Source organism: Kwoniella dendrophila, chromosome 3 (genome assembly GCF_036810415.1).
Source record: "Kwoniella dendrophila CBS 6074 chromosome 3, complete sequence".
Lineage (NCBI taxonomy): Eukaryota > Fungi > Basidiomycota > Tremellomycetes > Tremellales > Cryptococcaceae > Kwoniella > Kwoniella dendrophila.
Genome location: NC_089478.1, coordinates 186667 through 208076, shown reverse-complemented (window position 1 = coordinate 208076; position 21410 = coordinate 186667). Strand labels below are relative to the sequence as shown.

Here is a 21410-nt window from a genome sequence, read left to right as displayed (position 1 = left end):
ACTAAAAAATCGCTTATCCAGCTAAGACAACCATCATTCTCCATTTTCTTGCCTTTACCTTTGTCATGTTGGACAGAACGAAGCTCTTCAGTAATATCGATTACCTCTTCATCATCTGGGTATTTGCTTTCCAGAAGCCTTTCATAGGCAGGATTTGTACGGATTCCAGAGAAGAGCGTGTGGGGAAGCTCGGGCGATGGATCGAAAGTCCAAATGTGACGATTAGGGCATATGTGGAGTATGGTGGAAAAGCACGAAAGAACCTCCGGGAATTCTGGCGTAGGGTAAGTTTACAGAGCACACCTGCAGATAGCGAAAAGATGCTTACGAGGTATGACACTACCAAGTAACACACTAATGGCTGACATCAAACCTCTACCGGTTTTACCCTTGGAGTCTTCCTCATGCTGACCGCCCAAAAGACCTTGCTCTATCGTCTGACTATCTAGCACTCTTTCTTTTAGTAGAGTCTCAATGATGCCCCATTTCTCTTGCTCTGTAACATCTAGATTCCCGTTGTATAATTCTTGCACTTCATGACCAATTCCCAGTAAACACCAGTTTGAAAAGGATACCGGTCGCCGCGAAGCTGACGATAGTTGTGAAAATGCCCACTTCCTTTTAATAGTATCAGGCGAAGAAAGTAATCTTACTAAGACAGGTGATAATCCTGAGGATGTGATTGATGGGGAGAATGAAGGTGAGGAAACAGCTTGATCCACTAGAGGGGTTAATCCTGGGTCATTCAGCAGAGAAGGTTCGCTGAGAAATAGTTGAAGCGAAGGGCGACTGAGTGTATATAAAGCTGGTTGCGAGGAAGAGGAAGATCCATATGAAGTTTTGGCTGCATCATCGACCTCTTTGAGAATCAAAGCAGACTGCCAACGGTCGACAGCAGCGAAGAAGTTGACTCTGACATGCGAAGGCCATTTGGATAAGTACCTGCACATTTTCAAAACATATGTGAGTTAACGTTCCGATAACGAGAGAAAAAGGATAAATTGCCTACTTTAACCCAAGTTTGCGTCTCGCACCACCAAAAGATCTAGCACAACCCTCACAACCTAGTAAGATCTCTTCTAATCTGTCAACCCATGCTTTTGACGTTCCTTGCCGTTGAAAAGCGAATAGGAAAATGAGGTATGTTGCAGCTTCCCGGTGTAAATCTGATTTCGCTTTCTCACAATACCAATGAATATCTTTCTTCTCCGAAGCATTTGATGAAGCAGATGTGGTAGAAGATGGGACGAGGTATCGGTAGACAGGTAGAAGGTCACTATCTGAAGGCTTCTCCTGACTATTAGCTCTGGATTTGAGAACGGCCCCTACCTCTTTAGCGAGGATTGGGTCGTCTGACATGTCTTGCTATATTGTCATGCGACCGAGATGAATATTTGTTGTCGTTCCAAAGATGAGGAGTAGGCTTTTGCGTTAAACCTATGTTTCAGTAATGTTCGTGAGTTGAATAAATTATGGTAGGTTCAATCAAAGCTAGAAGAGAATTCAACAAACTCGATCGCATAAACTAGGGTGTGATGCTTGAACGTAACTTAACGCAAACAAAATTAATAGCAAGTTCCGACGGAAGTAGACTATGATGTCAGGAACGCGTTGGATTGTGTTGACTCAACCACACTGTACTAGTAGAGTACTCTGCATAATAACCATCGTAAATTACAACGATGTGCTGACGATAAGATCTTCCCTGGTATCATCCTTTTTATTATATTACATAGACATAGGGGAAGAAGAAATTACCTTCAGCACCTGGTATATCTATTTCTTCAAAATACAGAACTGTAGAAGGATGGTGGACTGATAGGATATATATATATATCGTTGATTCAAGTCGAAACTAGCCAAACAAAAATCATCAACAAAGCGTTTCAGATAGTCTCACTCTTCCAAATATTCTGTCGCTGATTATCAAAATGACCAAAAACCGACTCATTGAATAGAAGATTCACCTGACTCTTACTTGATGGCCTAAAATAGCTTTTCAAGTATTGGATTTCAAGCCTCTTATAGAGTAATCCCATATGACTTGATTGAGAAATGGACATCCAGCTAAGCTAGACATAATTCAAATTCCAAGTTATGTACGTCCCAAAAAGGCAGTTTGGATGTATAGCTCTTATAGCTCATCTCGATAAGAAGAGATATCATGGTATTGGTGATCTATATATATAAACAGCTTTAATCTATCGTTTCTTATTCTCATTTCTGTTCTTCATTCTTCATTCACTTTCAGTTTGATTTTTTCAGTTTTCTTGCTTCAGTTTTTCTCTTCAATTTTCGCTATTTAACTTTTTATACATTCACTTCGCTAGCTTTCTTTATTATTAAACTTTTTTAGCCGGGTGCTCTGGATTTTACTTACTTTTTAACACTTTATTTTTTTCTCTTCGAAAGAGCACTGTCATTTTATTTTTATTCTTGATTTTTCAACTTTATAACGCAAAATCAGAAAACCCATAAGAATCAACTTCTTCACACAAAACCTCAAATACCCCTTTAGGAACTTACATAGACCAAAACACCAAATAGACTTTTTTAGAAGATGTTCTCAATCACTTCAACCGCTGTTCTCTTTTCAATCCTTTCTACTTTTGTAAACGCAGCTCCATTACCTATGCCTGCTGTCAAGGTATGTTTCATCAAATTGAATAAACTCTTAGCGATGACATAGCTGACACTAGTTTAACAGCAATCTGAACAACTCGCTTCAAGATATTACAATCACCCTGATACTACTCCTTGTTGGTCAAATGGCCTTCAAGGTATTACCAGAGATGGCCTCTGTGTTCTCGTAAGTCAGCTTTCTCTTTGTTATTGGTAGGAACGGAAGTTCAAACTTATTGACTCACGATCAATAGGCGACACTTGATGTTCAAGATAATCGATATGTTCCTGCTTATCAACCAGGTTACATTCAAGGTCAACCTTGTTCCCTCAACGGACAACCTGGATTCTGGCAAGATGCTGTCTGTGTTCTTGTGAGTGATTCTAGCTAATACAGATGGAGTGCAATTATTGATCTCGGAAGTCCAGGCCAACTTGAACATTGATCTGAACAAGAAAGACTTCATCCCTTTTAACGCGGGTCAAGCATGCTGGTTGAATGGTAGAAGAGGTTATTTCACTCAAGATGGTCTTTGTGATTTAGTACGTTCTGATTTCTCATATCATTTGGTATACGTCGACCGCGAACATTGCTGACAGTCATGTGAACAATAGGTCGATCTCAATCTTATAGCCGATGTCAACAATGGCCCAACCTTCCTTAACAATGGTCCTCCTGTAGCCAATAATGATCCATGCTGGCTCAACGGTAAACAAGGTTTCTGGCGAAACAACCTTTGTGTCCTCGTGAGTGGGCACTAATTGAACAACTCATGTAAGATGAGCTGACGGTGTCTCTGTGCTCTACAGGCTGACCTCGATATTGCTAAGAGAGCTGTTACTTCCGGCGGATTAGTCGGTGATGTACTTGTAAGTAGCTGATTTTGCGTATACCCGGCATGCCACCTCATATGCTGCTATGTGCTAATATGATTCACGATGTATAGGATACTCTAACTGGTTACGAAGATTGCTACAACTGTGGACCTGGACCTACAAGACATGCCGTCTTGCCAACAGATGATATAGTAGACGCTGAGGCCTTAGTCGATGTTAACAACATTCACAACGACTTCCCTTACAAACGAAACGGCTTAGTACACAATGCACCTGATGGAAACGAGGTGGATGGTGCAGTTCGAACCGTTACTCAATTATTAGATCACTCAGTCACCAAACGTGGTCTTTTAGGTATCAACGATGTTCCAATTGTTGATGATAATGGCCTGAACAATGGCTATACATACTATCCAAATGGTTATGTTCAACCTCAATACGTTCCTGTGGTCGACAATACTTTGGCCTCAGTCGAAGCTCAAGTCAATGTTGATGAAGGCGATGAACCATACTACGGAACAAACTATCCTCATTACTTAAACGGTAATGGAAAAGGTAATGGATTATTAGGATTAAAGCGAGATATCTTAGGTGGAAATGGGGATAACACTTTAGGTGGATTGTCTAATTTAGGAAACGTTTTAGAATCGCATCACCGATACTCCTCACCTCCTTCTTCAGTTCCTTCTTACCTAAAGACTCCAAATGGACAAATTTTACCATATCAACAAGGACCATCCGATGTCTTGGCTGAAGTTAGTTCTGCAGTAGACATTGATGGTTTAGATGTTTCTAGATATCCATATGGATACACCAATGATGGAAGAGCATATTATAGAAATGGTAATAATGGGGTCTTACATGGATTCTTAGGTAAGAAAGATCTAGGTGGATTAAGTGGTGTTAATGGTTTAGGTTTGAACAAAGATGGATCTTTCCCTGAAGGTTTAGATGTAGTACCTAAAGTAGGTGATTTATTAGGTGCTGGTAAACACGATAACACTCTTGGTGGACTTGGTAATATCGGTAAAGGTAAAAGTACAAATGGATTAACCAATGTCTTGTAAATAAGACATTTTTAGTGACTGTTTTGTGCTTGATACTGTATATACCTTTTCGATATTGATTATACCATACTACGAGATGTTATTTACCCCTTTGCCATATGAACATACAGATTGAATATGGAGCTTGATCACTCCCTTCTGCCACATTCTCTGCCTTAACCGTCGCTACTGATATCCGAAATCTCTTCTTCTGAAGCTGATTGGGAATCATCATCGCTGACATCATTCCATCTGACCTCGAATTGTAAATCTCCAATCGATTCAGAAACGTTCGAGCAATCGACAAAGACGCTGGAAGCCTGATTATCCTCCTTAACCACTGTGATAAGGACTCTACCTCTTCTAATAGGGGTCATGATGCCAAACCTGGAGAATATGGGTGTTCCTCTACTGCCTGAGTACACTTTGGAGGCTTTATTGTTCAAATTTGCCAGAGGCTCGCCTAAAATGGAGCTGACTGTGATGGTGACCTGATCAGATAGATCAGATACCGTGGATAGTGATGTTGAAGAGATCATTATACTGGATAGATTCGCCACACTCCTTTCGAAGAGTATGTATGGTGAGCCACTATGACAGCTTATTGGTGATAAAGAGGCTAAGAAATACTGGTGGGTATTATGTCACCTACGCTGGGCCTTTGAGTTCTTACAGCGCAGCAAACCTTGTCTTGTAAACAAACGTACAGCTTAAGTCTCTGCTCTTGGTCCTACCTTTTGGAGAAGGCGAAGTGATGGTGTGCTCGATCTCGAGGCCAGACGATAACGACAATGATTGTAAGTGAAAGGAGGAGATTCACACCTTTCATCCACATTTACCAATCAAGACAGTGATTGCAAATTCAATCCACAATCATCGTCTAATCACACCTGTTCTGACCATTGTCTTTGCAAGAAGGCCAGCAATTGCCGATTTTGAACAAAGGTCAACCTGCTGTATTGGGATGCCGTGTGTTTCGGAGTACCGATGTTTATCACATTCCTACAGAGCTTACATCTTTTGGTTCAACACCTCCGTTATGCTGCTGCGTATCAGTGGGAAGCCTGCACAGCACGGTGAAGTGGGTTGGATTACGTAAGCAATAAGTAGCGTTATAAAATTTTACTTAGACTACTATCCGCGAACCTCGTCGAGCTGCTTAGATATCCTTATTGTACTATTATACATATTGTAACACATTATACAAGCTTATAGATAGATATAGACGTATATGCATACTCGTTATCAGTAATACAACAGTGTAAGTCACAAGATTTTGTTAGAATTCAATAAGCGGAGAGATTTTGGTCGGAGTGGCTGAGCTTCAAGCTATATCCGACTTGCTCGAAGAATCCCTGTGGGCCTCGTGGTCATCATCTAGCGAAGCTTTTAAGAGCGATTTAGCAGTGTCGGTTGGAGCTACAAGACCTTGATACTATAAGCATTGATGAATTTTGGCTAGGACTGCGTCACAAATATATAAAAACACGAAATTACTGACATGTTATTTCGTCGCATTATCAAATTCTTCATGTCATATTTTTATAAATATAGTTGTCTATTTCAACCCTTACCTGGTAAGTTGTCACAGCTCCAAAGTCTGCGCAATGGAGATAAGGTACAGTATACTAAGTTTACAGCATAACTTTTTGTGCCACTCTCGTAATCGAAAATTGGTCGACTCCTGTGCAATTCCCATAGAAAATCACTTGTGAACCAACAATATGGCGATTGCTGGAACACTCAATGATACTCATGTCCATCGACCTGTTTATCTCAGCATTGAACCTTCCGAAGAAGCCAAAAGCTCTAACGTAGGATTTTATCCAAATATGTCAACTCATGAAGATGGTAATCAAAATGAACGATATGTAATGCCCTGGCCTAATGACAGAAAGAAAAGTTGTCTCCCAGAAGGACATTGGGAAGGAACTTACGATAGCGCACACAAAGAGTTCAAAATTACTTGTATTACAGAAGCTTACAATTCTGAATCAAAAGGTGAACTTACCCTCACCGAGAATGAGCCTGAAAAATCACTTGGTCCCTACACATTTACTGCGAGCTTTAACGGTCCCAACTCTGTGCAATACCATAATGCCAATACGGCTAATGTATCCCTTGGTACTCTCACCAACAATTAGTGCCACATCTCGAACTATAGTAGGTCTGCATTGGGATTATTTAACGTAAAGTAATTATACAGTATGAATATGCATATCATTAAGTCTTTCAGCACATGGTACATATACATGTATATAAGATACCTATGAGACACTTGAGTTGACGTAGACCTGATCAAATGATAGCTTTGAAAGCGCACAGCGGTAAGCCATGAAAACTGAAGTGGCAAAATGAGTTAAGGGGGACATATTTAGCTTACTGCTCTGCTTATCGTACAGTAACAAGCAGTGCCTATCGTTACCTTCGAAAAGGGGGGTAGCGACCAATGTAAAACACTGCGAAGCGGAGCTCCCAAGTGTGGGGACTGAGCTACCTCTGGCTCATCTGCGAACCCTTCGTTAGAGTTGTGGCATTCATCGACTTTCCTTGTTTTTCCCGACATGTACGGATCGGAGTCAGAAAAGTGCAGTCCAGAGCGTAGTGGATAACGACAAATTCCCAGGAATTCGTGAGAAAGACCAATGAATTCACAGATATAGCGGAACATTTCGTACATACACCGTTGAAAATTCCCACGCCTTTCAAAGGACAGCCATAAGCTATATACTTCACTCCTTTGATGAAACTCGAAAGACGTATCGCCTTCTTTGAAATCTGTGTAATGCAGCCGAAAAATCAGTGTCATCGTTGACTGATGACTTTTATTAGCTATCGCTATTTCCAACATACAAGCTAAAAGGAAGTCATAGCTGTGGAGTCAGTCGCCGTGAAATGTCGAGTGCTGCCTCTACCCCGATCCCGGACAAGCCATTTCGTGGACCGCTGCAGAAAGTTCTATTTGCGGTACAGGGAAAATTCTGTAAACAGTATCGTTCTAAGCTGGGTGTTGAATTCTGGTTTTTATAGTATAAAAGGCGTAATCAGCGTTGAATAATTTTCTTTTTCTCTTTATCAACAAATATTACTCTCACTAGATCTTATATTCCATATTTCAAGTCACGATACCAATCGATCCAATCGAATTCAAACGGTAAGTGTGCAGTAGCACTTGTCTACTCCCCAAGTATACAGGACAGGATTATCGGTGTTTAATATACCTTCAACTTGTGATTGCTAATCTTTTTGATTAGCCACACAGAATATTTAAAGATCATACAGAATGGCCGTAACCGAGAACGATTGTTTATTAAGAGTTCAAGCATCTGATTGGGCTAAATCTCACTCAATTAAATTTAAGACTGATGGTTCCACTTCAGAAACTGAGGGTATGACGGAACCGCCCTTGGATCTTACTCGTTGGTACAGTGCTGGAAGGACCAGATCCTCTAAAAACGGTGATTGGACAGCAACTTTGGCTGAAGATAAATCCAAATTCACTGTCACAGGTATTAAGGATGCTTATACTGGAAGGATATCATCAACTGCTGAAATTCCTGTAGGTTGTGCCAGCTGCCAAGTCGGTCTTTATAAATTCACACCCAGTTTTGGCACTACAGACTAGACTAAAGTGGCCTAGACTAGACTCAATGATCGCATTCTTACTGTTTGTCCCTTGACAAATATCTAGAGAGATCTGTTTCATGCATTCTTACATTCTTCAGATATCGCAAGTGATAACACAGCTTCGCAATACAGATCATCACTATGAAATATCAACGATAATTTCCCTAGCGAATGACTAGAGTATGTTATGACAGCTAACCTATACATACACCTAGGATCTGCAAGATTTAAGCTAGATTAAATCATCTCTAAAGCAGCCATAAGACGACCCTTGTGCACAAGCACCTCTATAACCATAATCTCTGGCGATGATCTTTGCTGAATCAGTTAAAGTCATAGTGGAATCCCTATCAACTTCCATGGCATCAGTATCAGCTTGTGTTGATAGGATGGAATCAGCATCTCTTGATTGATCAGTTTCTGTGTTCATCATAACTATCCCATTCAATTGAAAGGTTTTGACAGAATTTTCGGAATCTAGCATCATTTTTTTCGTTTGAGGTTGACCTTCAACAACATCGAATCTAACCCAATTCACATCCTCTTGCTTACGCTTGATACCTTTAGTCGATCTTTGTGACAATAAATTTGTGAAGTCGAACATTGAATAGGTTTGCGGTTTCTCCGTTATTGACAAGACGTAAGCTTGCAATAATCGATGCTGACGATGCTAAGGAGTTAGCGATCGAACTAGGATCTAATCGATCAAGTGGGTTATATTTATCTATATATATATATAACGAGTCAATTGCACTCCCAGCTCTCTTGAGTAGTTTTACAACTTCCGCTTAATATTCAAGCACAAAGGATTCTCGTACTCTCCGCCACGATAACAAAGGTCAAATACCAAAAAAGGATACTGTAAGCGAGAGATGAACGCCACGTTGAGTGATGTTCTACTTGTACTTCCGAAACGCCGTCACCATAGCGGCAAAGTATGTTGGTTGTCAAGGTATAATGGATGATGCTTTTTTGTTCAGCCACCCTTAACATGAGGGAAGAGTCGCGACTGTCTTTCCGCATTTTCATGTTTTCATGTTTTTGGGTATGTCATCAAACAACAAAATATAAATATTCCTATCCAAAGTGTTATTTCTTTCTTCTCATTCAAAAACATTACATATAACTATTTTGCCACTCAATCTTACTTTATCATCAAAACAAATAAGAGTAACAAGTTAATCATACAAAGAACGAAAAACCCAAATTCCTCTTGAAAAGTGATACAAACACCAAATATCGCATAACAACAGGACGAATAGTAAACAACTCTTCGTATCTCTTACCTTCAACGTTACCATAATCACTGATTTACCCAGCCTCTAAGAGCGATAATATCATCGAAAATGTCATCATCAAATACATCAACTCCTGCCAAATCAACTTCCGCTTCACCTACAATAACACCTTTACATGATCCAAAACATCAAGCTAAAGTTATTGCTCCTAGTAAAGCTTTAGGTGTTGCCAACAGTGAGTAAATATCACAGCTCGTTATATAGATGAGAAGGTGGTGTGAGCTATCTGAGGTAGAAGATCAAGGTATAAATACATCAGACGGCTCATTTCGGTGGCAAATGTACATATGTGTAGAGTCGCAGTAGAATCAAATCACCAGACTGGACAGGAGTCGGGGTTATACAGTATGAGTACTATGTGTAAAAGGGTGACAAGATGATGAGATACTGGATCTCTGATAGATCGCTTCTTCAGGTGAAACAGACGTATAGCTAACAATATCTCACTTGATATTTATAGCAAATCAAATTGTACCTGGACAAATGACAGAACCTTCAGCTGCAGGTGCAGGTTTAGGTCAAAAAGCTTTATTAGCTAAACGATTTGCTAAAGCCAAGTAAGTTGAATCTGTTATCGCTAGACTATTTGATACCACTACAAGTCATCATACTGATCAATCCTTTATCGTTAAAACAGTAAACCAACTGTCTCACCAACAGATCAATTACAATCACCTTGTACAGCTAAATTAGCAGGTGCTAAACAACGTCATTTCGCCAAGTGAGTTACTTGTCCCTTCCTTGATATCCTTTCTAAACAGAATGATAGTTTCGACTATATATATTGATTATTTGTGTTTTACTCAACCTCGTTTATTCGATAACAGAGGAAAACCAGCATCTTTAGCACAATCATTTACAGCAATAAGGGATTCCTCAGGACCTTCTTCCTCAGTACCTTCAAACGTCAAAACTGATTTTTAAATGGCACCTTTGATGAACATTCTCATGCTGTACTTGTATTAAACCCTTAATTTTGCTTGTAATTCTATGTGAGTTCACATTTAACCAAATTGTAGTTCAGCTTCTTTGCTCTATTTATACTGATTTATAGTGCTGTTCACCTATTACAGGATATACGATTTCTCTTTGGTTTAGTTTTTTGACGTTGTTTTACGATTGATTCGTTCATCCTTTTCCCTCCCACTGCTTTCGAAATCCCCAGTCGGTACGCTGTATATATCACTAATTCGTTCTCACACTTGGATTTCAGACAATGCTCCTTTGACTGAACAACGCTTTTCATGTTTCTTGTTTTTTTTTTTTTTCTTTTTCTGTCCCCCGTTTCATATGCTTATACATAATTATAGAGTTATCCTTGTACCTCTTCTTATGCATGTGATATGTACGAAATGGTCAGTGGATTCCTGCTGCATACCAAGTTATTGCGTATCAGACCGATATTCCATGCTAGCAATGCAGAAAAGTTCAATGAAATCTTTACGAGAGCCAAAAATAATAGATGCGGTGATGCTTCGAGCTAAGGTTCTGTAGTCACTTCTATGCTCCTCATAATACGATTACGGATCAACTTCTCATAGTATTGTTCATACTATACTTCTCATCTGATTGCATTCGATTATGTGAAAAATATATGGATCTATAATCTAAAGTACACTTTTGATGAATTTGGCAACAACGTTATAACCATCTACGTATTCATCTGTAGCTTTACCACCTTTAAGCTGTATCAAGAAAGAAATATGATTAGCTTCAATCCTCAATGAAGAAAACGGGATTAAACTCACATCACCTCTAGCGGCCATCCAACCATGAGGCATATCAGGGTAATGTTTGAGTACATTCTTTCCTGGGTTTTTGGATTCTGCAGCTTTTGAGATGGCGTTCATCTATTGCAATGTAAAAATATAAGCTACAGCTACAATAACTCTAAACATTTCATGTTAGAAGTTGTTGTGTACTTACAACATCCATATCTTCACCTTGTGAAGGAAGTAAAGCGATTGGTACATCGACATTATCACCATCTTCTTTAGCAGCGAAACTAATTATTGTAGATGAGAGTATCGATTAGTCAGAAAATAAATGTAAGTTGTTAGCACAAAGAAAGTAGATAGATGACTTCACACGTCCTCGCTGAGAAACGACAGGTTTTGACGACAGATTATTACTTACGATGGATGACAACCAATTAAAGCATCAACTTTAGCATTTTTTTGACCATTGAAAATAACTTTGTATCCCCAACAATAACCAATTGAAATTATTTTATCATATTTATTTGATGATTTTAATGATTGAATATATTTTATATATGGTTCAGTTTGTGTATCAACTTTTCCTGGGAATTTAGAAAAGTATGCATTTCTCTTTTCTTCATTTCTGTATACAATGAACAGATAGTAAAATCAGTATGATGTACGTGAAGTTATCCTTGACCATGAATTGCGTGGAATATGAAGAATGAAAATCATTATAGTTTACTTACCCTGGAGCAAAATGTTCAGCAGTTGTATAATCACCAAGTAAGAAATCAGGCATTAATACTTTGTATCCTTGAGAAGCGATTAAATCGGCACCTATACATAATCAAGTGAGAATATAAGTCAATTCAATTTCACTTGTTAAATATTGTTATTATAGAGGTAGAGATATATGTGATCAAGATGTATTTCTAAACTCACCTTGTAAGATTTGAGGTAAATAACCAAAAACATCATAAACTGATACAACAGCTACTTTAGCATTTTCTGGACCGACAGCATAGGTTTTGAATCCATTGATTTCTGAATATGATCCTTTGGGTTCATATTCAGCTTGAACAGGTGGGAGTTTACAGCAGTCTATTCGGGAGTGTTGAGTTAGCCTACTTGATTACTACATTGGCGTAATACGTCACAGATATCATCTCGAAACATGACTCACCACCAGACATTTTTACTTTTGACTTATCACTTTTTGGTACGATAGAGGGTTCGATATAAGGAAATGATATCAAGCAGGTTGATATCCAAAAATCAGACAATATGTGTAAAAAAGAAGGCTATATGTAACTTATAATTTATGTATATATATACATATATATTTGATGACAAGCGCGATAGATCATGAACAAGTAACTTAATGATTAAGTAATCCCAACTTTGTTTATATGATATTCCCGTAATTCACGGTCTTTGGGTCATTGCAGCTTAGTGGAGGTACAGTCATCTACCCTTAGTCAACCAATCATGGAGTTCATCTAAAGTCCATTCTACAGTTGTACACGATGACCATATAAGGGTTAAAAGGGTTTTAAGATTAACGCTTTTAACGGATTTGACCGGCCGGTTCGGGCTTAAATCCAAAATAAAAAGGTACAATCGACAATCGACATTCGACAAATCGATACCCAAAAAAAGTTATTTTTATCTTTCTTCGAAATGAGCATCATCATGATTGCAGGTTTTTCGTGTTCGATAACTTCGCTAAGATATCATATTGTCAATTATTATCTTGAATATACATGTTATCATAACAATCGATACAGTCAACCTCAGGCAGACATCCTATAATCGTATCTGAACAGACCAGGCCGATACTTCATCAACAGACACACCAATAAGAAGCAACACCATCTGTAAAAAAAACGCCTTAGTTAAATACCAGACCCAGGTTAAAACAAGATGTCATGCTTGATTGATATAGATTAATTTCGTCAATCTTACAACTCTTCTCGAGAAAGAACCAAAGTATCGTATCTTTTGACGTATTCAAGTCAGATCGAAGACCGATCAGCGGAATTTCTTATTGGAAAAGAGCATTGAAGATGGATGACAATCACCCAAATAGGACATCCTCGCTTTCCGAGCAAACTCAAGTTAATCTCGAGGATAGCAGACCATCGAACGTCGGAAATGGCAAACAAAATGATCAAAGTATACACGCATCGCAAACCCAATCACAGTCTAGACCAGAGTTAGTGGAAATAAATAACCCCGAAAATACTTCAATCCCATCTAACGCACCTATGCAAGCTCCTGGTGCAGTCCCATTCCCTCCTTTACATTCAACAAATACAACCCATTCATCAATGAAGGCATATTCGTCATTTAGCAATTCAACAAAGATTTTGATTGTTGCTATAGGTGGAATAGCAGGAATATTTTCACCAATCTCATCAAATATTTTCGTACCGGCAATACCAACTTTATCAAACGCATTTCATAAAAGTGAATCAGCTATTTCGCAAGCTGTTACAATTTATTTAATATTTCAAGCTATAACACCCAGTTTTTTAGGTTCTTTATCTGACTCATACGGTAGAAGACCTATATACATTGGAACTCTTATAGTGTACTTAGCAGCGAATATAGGTTTAGCCCTAACTCCCACATCAGCTTATTGGTTGTTACTTGTCTTGAGAGCTTTACAAGCCACTGGTGGTAGTGCTGTTATAGCTATTGGATTTGGTAAGTTAACCTCCCTTGCAGTCTTTGTCACTGTTCCACATCAAACCATTGTGACCTCATAAAAAGATAGATCCGATTTCCGACAGTAAATCAGCGTGTGACACTAACATAGAATCCTTTACCCACCTTCATAGGCTGTGTAACAGACGTTGCAGAACCTCGAGAAAGGGGTAAATATTCTGCTTTCTTTCAATTTGGCGCAATGTCAGGTCCAGCTTTTGGTCCGCTTTTGGGTGCCGTCAGTTTTTCTACGAGTATTTATATCTGGTTAAAAATTCTACCATGTGCTGATGTTTTCGTTTTTTTTTTTTCACAGATTCTAACTCAGACATTAGGTTGGAGGAGTATATTCTGGTTTCTAGCTATTTTTACTGGAGTTGTTTTAATACCTCTGATATTGTGAGTGATTGTATGCTCTCAATTCGCGTCGGAAATAATCTGGTGGTATTGTAACTGGCTTATATATAATTATCTCTCATCTCTTATAGATTCTTACCTGAAACTTTGCGTTCTTTAGTTGGGGATGGATCAATCCCACCACCTGCATTAAACACTTCACCGATTATCTTACTTAGACAGAGAAAGATGAAAAGGGAGTTGAAAGAAAAAGGTGAAGTTGAAGGTGAAAAAGTTGAACGACCCCCTAGGAAACCTGTCAGTACATACACCCTACACTCCTTTTCCACTTCATAAACAGCCTCGATCAATCCAGAGGGAAAAGCTGTAAAAAGTTTAAGCTGATTTGATTCTCCTATCCAATTCAGTATCAACCTCTATCAGCATTCATGGTTTTAGTAGAGTCGCCTGAAATTTTGTTGATCTTTCTGTTCGTTTCGTTGTTATACCTTGAATTTTATTCTAGTTTGTAAGTTTCCCCTTTTATACATATGACGATTTAATCAATGCTGATATTCTCCTGCTATACAGGACTTTATATTCAACTGTATTGAAAGATAAATATGGATTATCAGAATTGAAAATTGGTTTATGTTATCTGTGAGCTAAATTACCATGTCTCGTGATCGGTTCATATGTACACTAGAGGGATATGGATATGCGGCTGATTTTTGTTCTCATATAGTCCATCCGGGGTTGGGACGATTATATCAACTCAATTAAATGGTAGACAACTAGATTATTATTTTAGAAAAGAAGAGAAAAGAGTTGGAGGTGATTATAGAAAGAAGCCTGAAGAATTCGATATTGAGTATACGAGGATAAGGTGTTTAGCACCTTTTACTATGTAAGCTTCTCGTTCTTCTATCGCTAGCTTATACAGACTGAGTGGACGTCAATCCATTTCCTTATCCATATCCTCAGACCATATGTGAGGCTAACATAGCATTATTGTATCAGTATGTTCCTCATAGCTGTCACGGTACAAGGATGGTGTTTAGATGCAAAAGCTCCTCTAGCTGCACCTTTGGTTTTTAACTTTTTCGTGGGTTTAGGTTCAGGTACGATAGCTTCGGGTGAGTGAAAATCATCGGTGTACATATACACTTTCATCATCGGCCTATTGTCGTACCTCGCGCAAGACAGAGACCCCTGTGACCTATACTGATATACATATATTCATGCATAAATAGCCACCGTATACGGTCAAGATGTCAAACCTGGTAAAGGTGGTGCGATTTCAGCTTCTGTGAGTAATTCGATATTCTTGTTTGGCTTGTGATATTCTACCGTGTAGTTTTACACTGACTTTTCATATTTCACTTTATCAGCTAAATCTTGTTAGATGTATATTTGGTGCTATAGGTGTAGCGGCGATGTAAGTTTTTCTAAGCGTTGCTATCTTGTCTATGTGTGTACATGGATCTGACGGATTATTTTCATCTCTCTTAGTCAATCGATATATAAAGGAATAGGTGTAGGATGGACTTTTGTATTATTGAGTGGAATTGTAATTTTAGGTATACCTATGCCTTTATTAGTCATTAAAAAAGGTAAAATTTGGAGAAATAACAGACAAGCAAAAGATGCGGAAAAGAAGAGATTGAAAGAAGAGAAAAAAATACAGAATAGAGTGTAAAATTTGGCCATCGGATACATAGACTAGATATCAAGGGAATGGTTATCGCTTCGTGTGGTTATTTAGGTTTCTTCAAAAGACTTTTACAAGGATGTAGCTATATAATAGAAAGTATAGATATAATAACACTTAGGATTTTTAGCAGGTCGTTGTACTTTTACTGCTCACTGCAGATTATACATAATGCATGATCATGACTAATCAATGGAACGTAGACTGGAACAATTCAAGTTGTTCAAGTCGTCCACGTTTCCGGTAATCTCTCCAATATACTGTGTGGACCCTGAAAATTTAATGATCTCAAATTAACGATTTTCATCTTTGTGCCCTTTTTACCGGATTGGGTAATATCAAGAAGGAAAGATGATAGATGATGTAGTTGTCATGACGATCATAAATTATGAATTATAAATTATAAGAAAATGAGAACATTACTTTCTAGATCTAGTGGATACAATCAAAATATCATCAGTTTGAACTTTCCTTCGTTTCTTTTTATTCTATCATTATCATTTTATCACCAAATTATCTATTATCGATTATCGTGTCACCTTTGTAATCCCAAACACAGTATACAAGTTACCTGTTCAAATATCAATATCCTATTCGTATCTAGCAAGCGCATTCACTACCTTTCTCGACTTACTCGCATATAATCGATCATCAAGGGAATACCCAGAGATACCATTCTCAAGACCCACTTCAATAAGATCAAAGTATATTCAAACAACACATAACGAATATCATAATCAGTTAAAATGCCTCCAAGGAAAAGTACGACCGCATCCGCTGGAACTACTTCAAGATCGAAGAAAGCAGCTGGAATCCAGGTAAGAATCACTATCACTATCGGCATTTTCATATTTACAGCTTCGGATTACCAGTACTGTTGGGCGCAACATGTAATAACAATCTCCTCAAAGGTAATTTGATTGCTAATTTATCTTTTTTCTTTTCTCTTTTATAGCCAACGCTTTCCTTTCAATCAGCTAGACCATCAGCAAACGCTAAGAAAAGTAAATCAGGTAGTAAAGCTGAAATCACATCAAATACACCTTCATTCTCCGAAATCGATTTACCAATAGTACACGAGATAGATTTGCAATCGGACGTTGAGAATCAAACTAAACGAAATAATTCAAATACAAACAATGATGAAGGTTTGAAAGTGATAATAGGGAAACAAGGAAAATTGGATGTTAAATCGAAACAATGGAAAGGGGTTATTAGGGATGCTAAGATACAGATGGGTGGATTAGAACCTAGTGAGTTGTTGACCAGTAATCGAAAACATAAACTTCTTAAACACCCAATTCAACTAATACCCTATTTCACTATTTTAGTACATGCTGGACCTGATACCCATAATGATATACATCGTAAGTTTTTGTGTCCAATATTACAGCTCCGCTATTCAAGATCGAACATCAACTCGACATAAACTGACTTTTCTTTGATAATCTTGCATAGACGTTCTTCGAGTATTCGATCTCACTTCATCATATGGACCATGTGTTGGTATAACAAGATTACAAAGATGGGAAAGAGCTAAGAAATGGGGTTTGAACCCACCTGAGGAGGTAAGTCATAAGTGATTCCTATATTGCAAACAGATTACACTTTTGACGATAAATCGCAGATTCGAGATATTTTGACTACTGAAGAAGGTCAAGATGATGTTAGGTATAGAGAGAATGTCTTATATGGTTGGGTATAGATGACAAGTTTTGCGTGCTGATTAGCGTAGTGAGGAAAGGCGAAAAGAACCATCGTTCGTATATGTAAAATTCGTCAGTTGTATATTTCTTATAATATGTAAATTATCATAATTTAGATTGTTATGCCGTGGCGATAACTCTCAGCCAGAATAGCACACAAATGTGACAGTCACAAGATGTCGTTTGCTCCATGTCTACTTGACAAGTACTTGAAAGGTTTCCTTTGTTGAAAGCGATGCTTGTTCCACATGAGTTTGACTCATCGTCATTCCTGCAACGTAGAAGGATTACGAGTATATTATCCGAGGCATAATCAACGTTTGGTACATATCATTCCCAAACCCCCAGAATTTGACTTCTTTGACATGAGAGCATTGCATATCAAAGGGATCGGGAAGGAGGATGCGGCTGTTCCTTCTGGCAAGTCTCCCTACAGCTCCTTCCATAAGTATTTGCTTTGTACTTTACAGGTTTACCCGCATTGTGACGAAGGTTCAAATCTGCTATATATAAGTTTTTCGTAAGAGCAATGTCATCTCTTTCGCTCTTTCTATCTTTATTATATCACATCCCGATCCATTCCATTCCATACCACAATACCAAAATACAACTCCTAACACAACACTTGAAACTTAACTCACCTATTTCTTACACATCGATATCTTGTTTCAGTATTCATTGTGTTCAGCAAAATGAGTAAATTCAGATCATTGGATGGACTTAACAAGCCAATTCGGAGTGATAAGGGCTCATATCAACAAAAACCGAGGAATCCCTATCACAGTTACTGTTGAACCTTCTGAACTTGCTGAAGACTCGTACATCTTGTTTGATATTGATAAACAAGGTGAAACCTCCAGAGGTGGTTCAGAATACTTTAGGGAAGAGATTGATGTCAAGCCTGGTAGTCACGCTCAATGCGGAAATGGTGATTGGAAAGTAAACCCTTCATCTGATGGCCGGTCTGTACATATCTCAAGTATCACCAAAGACCAGGCATATGGATCTTCCTTAGGAACTGGCACATGTTCGAAAGATCTTCTTACAGATTATCTTACACCTAACAGACCAACAAAAGAAATTGGTTTGTACAAGTTTTACGCTGAATTCGATGTTACATGTGATCCGACTACCACTGCTTCTCAATCCATCCTGAGATAGTTGTGACAGTTTATTCAGTATCAGTAGTCATACAGGATGATATATGTAGAGTATGGTATACATATTATGGTATACATATTATGGTATACATATATATGTAGTATGGAACGATCACATATGTATAGAGGCGACTTTGATTGTTTTTGCCAAAGTTAAATGCAATTTATATATGTATCGTTTATTTGCCACAACCAACACATATCCCCGCCTTTCAAAGGATTCATCCCCACAGATGATTCAAGGTACAGCAGCCCTGAGTGTTTTGATCGGCTAATTCCCCTATTTTCATCATTTCTCCTCATTGAACCTCCCGCTTTTCTCCATCTTTCGTGCTGCTTGTGAGCTATTATAGAAGTTTCATCATCCCTACGCTCGTCACGCCGGGATTCAGTCTTTATCGTATGATATATGGTGATGTACCTTAATGATCAGTAAAAAAAGAGAAAAGTAAAGGTCTGGAATTTGGATATACTTTCATGTACAGTACATACATATCAGCGAGGTTATGTTACTTGGGAATACCTGGAATGAAACGCATGGTTACAGCTACAGCCAAGGTAGTTTACTTCTTGATAGCCGAAAAAAAAAAGACTCAAAATGTCATATGACCAGTTATCGTCTTTGATTTCTTTTTCTTTTTCTCCGGCTAAGAATGGCTTTTCTTCGTGTGCTTTGTTTTCTTTTGTCAGCCAAATCTTCTAGGCGACAAGGAATCAGAAGAAAGGCGTTTTTTTATATACAGTAGCTCAGCTGGAATCGCGTTTGTATATCTACAGTTACAGTACCTTGGATGCGAGTAAAGAACAGAAAGGGGCGAGATTATTTAATGCGGGGAAGTAGTAAAAGGGAATATAATTCTCCTCCTTAACAAGATCTTCAGGGTTCATTAAAATGACGCTAATTGTCAGGGTACTCTCCATATATACATAACAACCAGTAAATACAATACTACTGCACACAGTCGATGAGAAACTCTGTTATCTCCATGTTACCTTCGTTATTACCATTTAAATCACATCATACATAATTGGTCTTGTGATTACCTATCCTTTGAAGGGGGTCAAATAGTACAATTGGGGAATCAAAATACCCTCTATATGGTTACAAACCTTTCATCAAATAATCGATAATCCAGTAAAAAATAGCTTGCAAAAAACGTAAGAAAGATACGGAGACTTTTCACACCGGCAGCTTATTATTTATTTTTGTGATACAAATCCCAAGATCTCATATACCGTATCTATACTCTTTACTCATTCGTCATTATATCGTTATTTTTTGGCAAAAACACCGTTATCACCAAAAGGAGTTATTCTTGTTGTACTAGTATAGCAACGGAACGAACGGCATCAAGAGGAAGTTAATAGCCTTACTACACTGCACACTACTACCTCATCAATACACCATTAAACAAAATCAATTTCACCCTTCAATAAATAACCACTAAGAAGAAAAAGACCGTATTACGCCTCCTCCTTCTTTAGTTTTAGTTTTGGAATTCAACTTCAGCAATTTACTTGTTTACCATTCTTGGTTTCACATTACCTTTATAGAGAGGATTCATTTATCGTCGCAAAGAACTTCCGGCGGTATCTTCAATCGAAAAGGAAACTTGCCAGTTTGAATTTATTGAATTGAAAACAAGAGAGGTGCACATCATAGAAGAGTGGAGAGTTTGTAACAAGCTCAATCAATAAAAAGCCTAATTGACACAAAACATATTACAGAAAGAAAAGAATTCGGTCATATAGAATCATATATACAGAAGTAAAACTTTAAATTGTCATATCCCATTTTGTCAGCTTCCGGTATATCAGTCTGATTCCTTGTTAATAAATAATCAGAATCAGGTGCCCACTGCCTTCAAGATATATAGCTCGTGTTCACTTCATCAAGGTTATCAAGAATTATAATCAAGATAAGAGAAGTCATCAATTGTATATATATATATAGTAAAAGTGAAAGATACCAATCAACAAAAGACAACTATCACGCAATCTACCTTGTCATCTACAGTAACTCAAAAAGCCTTCTCGTCATTCTGATAAAACACCTCAGTCGTTTTAGAACTCATCACCTCAAGATAAAGAGTCGTACGTACACCCTTATAAAGCCCTGCGGGGAAGATTAGGTACATCGTTATACTGGCACACACACTGTATTTGCTGGATTTGTAACAGAAACGACACACTACAATCCCCACCTTCTGTATACATACTGTATCTCTATAAAGCATAGATTATTGTCAGCTGTTCGCATAATCATTTTACGGCGATAGAAATAGGATTGAAGATATTTTTCGACTTACACAATAAGAGACCTTTTATGGATTGGCATTTCTCATCATTATTATAGATGCAGTGATAGAATAATCAAAAGGATATTTAACAAGTTATCAACTTCTGTACGAGTACTGTAAGCATCGCTACTATCTTCTCTATACATACCGATATACCTATGAAGAATAGAATTGCTGATCAGTAAAATATAGATACCGATAATTCTCACCTTTTTGTTATCATCATCATCGCTATCATCACTCCTTGTCACACGAGCTGGTCTCAACTAATAAATCAGTCAACTCAATCATTGATAAGGCTTTTTAGACTACATCAAAACTGTATTTATCGTGAGAGGTAAACAAGCGCGATCTC

General features: G+C 38.0%; 10 protein-coding genes across 10 annotated transcripts; 7 read left to right on the top strand and 3 right to left on the bottom strand.

Annotated features, from left to right (window-relative positions):
• Positions 1–13: 13 nt before the first annotated feature.
• Positions 14–1359, bottom strand: L201_002395 (uncharacterized protein; the record flags this gene model as incomplete). The annotated part of the gene is made up of 4 exons (XM_066218171.1): positions 14–58; positions 264–274; positions 329–942; positions 1010–1359. 4 exons carry the CDS (start codon positions 1357–1359, stop codon positions 14–16), a joined length of 1020 nt encoding a protein of 339 aa, XP_066074268.1.
• Positions 1360–2560: 1201 nt separating this feature from the next.
• L201_002394 (uncharacterized protein) lies at positions 2561–4526 on the top strand (the record flags this gene model as incomplete). Its single annotated transcript, XM_066218170.1, has 7 exons — positions 2561–2647; positions 2708–2809; positions 2877–2996; positions 3052–3165; positions 3238–3369; positions 3433–3492; positions 3570–4526. The coding sequence occupies 7 exons, from the start codon at positions 2561–2563 to the stop codon at positions 4524–4526; spliced, it is 1572 nt and encodes a 523-aa protein (XP_066074267.1).
• A 1703-nt stretch (positions 4527–6229) lies between these two features.
• Positions 6230–6649, top strand: L201_002393 (uncharacterized protein; the record flags this gene model as incomplete). The annotated part of the gene is made up of 1 exon (XM_066218169.1): positions 6230–6649. The coding sequence occupies one exon, from the start codon at positions 6230–6232 to the stop codon at positions 6647–6649; it is 420 nt and encodes a 139-aa protein (XP_066074266.1).
• Positions 6650–7788: 1139 nt separating this feature from the next.
• Positions 7789–8130, top strand: L201_002392 (uncharacterized protein; the record flags this gene model as incomplete). The annotated part of the gene is made up of 1 exon (XM_066218168.1): positions 7789–8130. One exon carries the CDS (start codon positions 7789–7791, stop codon positions 8128–8130), a length of 342 nt encoding a protein of 113 aa, XP_066074265.1.
• A 234-nt stretch (positions 8131–8364) lies between these two features.
• L201_002391 (uncharacterized protein) lies at positions 8365–8736 on the bottom strand (the record flags this gene model as incomplete). Its single annotated transcript, XM_066218167.1, has 1 exon — positions 8365–8736. The coding sequence occupies one exon, from the start codon at positions 8734–8736 to the stop codon at positions 8365–8367; it is 372 nt and encodes a 123-aa protein (XP_066074264.1).
• Positions 8737–9478: 742 nt separating this feature from the next.
• On the top strand, positions 9479–10354 carry L201_002390 (uncharacterized protein; the record flags this gene model as incomplete). The annotated part of the gene is made up of 4 exons (XM_066218166.1): positions 9479–9605; positions 9891–9987; positions 10068–10151; positions 10258–10354. 4 exons carry the CDS (start codon positions 9479–9481, stop codon positions 10352–10354), a joined length of 405 nt encoding a protein of 134 aa, XP_066074263.1.
• Positions 10355–11037: 683 nt separating this feature from the next.
• L201_002389 (uncharacterized protein) lies at positions 11038–12326 on the bottom strand (the record flags this gene model as incomplete). The annotated part of the gene is made up of 7 exons (XM_066218165.1): positions 11038–11115; positions 11179–11280; positions 11357–11435; positions 11567–11773; positions 11880–11970; positions 12076–12234; positions 12317–12326. 7 exons carry the CDS (start codon positions 12324–12326, stop codon positions 11038–11040), a joined length of 726 nt encoding a protein of 241 aa, XP_066074262.1.
• Positions 12327–13199: 873 nt separating this feature from the next.
• Positions 13200–15877, top strand: L201_002388 (uncharacterized protein; the record flags this gene model as incomplete). Its single annotated transcript, XM_066218164.1, has 11 exons — positions 13200–13842; positions 13977–14080; positions 14159–14241; positions 14331–14496; positions 14607–14707; positions 14770–14838; positions 14924–15085; positions 15199–15314; positions 15432–15487; positions 15570–15616; positions 15691–15877. The coding sequence occupies 11 exons, from the start codon at positions 13200–13202 to the stop codon at positions 15875–15877; spliced, it is 1734 nt and encodes a 577-aa protein (XP_066074261.1).
• A 758-nt stretch (positions 15878–16635) lies between these two features.
• On the top strand, positions 16636–17594 carry L201_002387 (uncharacterized protein; the record flags this gene model as incomplete). Its single annotated transcript, XM_066218163.1, has 5 exons — positions 16636–16707; positions 16845–17142; positions 17221–17256; positions 17348–17457; positions 17517–17594. 5 exons carry the CDS (start codon positions 16636–16638, stop codon positions 17592–17594), a joined length of 594 nt encoding a protein of 197 aa, XP_066074260.1.
• A 715-nt stretch (positions 17595–18309) lies between these two features.
• Positions 18310–18756, top strand: L201_002386 (uncharacterized protein; the record flags this gene model as incomplete). The annotated part of the gene is made up of 1 exon (XM_066218162.1): positions 18310–18756. The coding sequence occupies one exon, from the start codon at positions 18310–18312 to the stop codon at positions 18754–18756; it is 447 nt and encodes a 148-aa protein (XP_066074259.1).
• Between the last annotated feature and the right edge of the window lie 2654 nt (positions 18757–21410).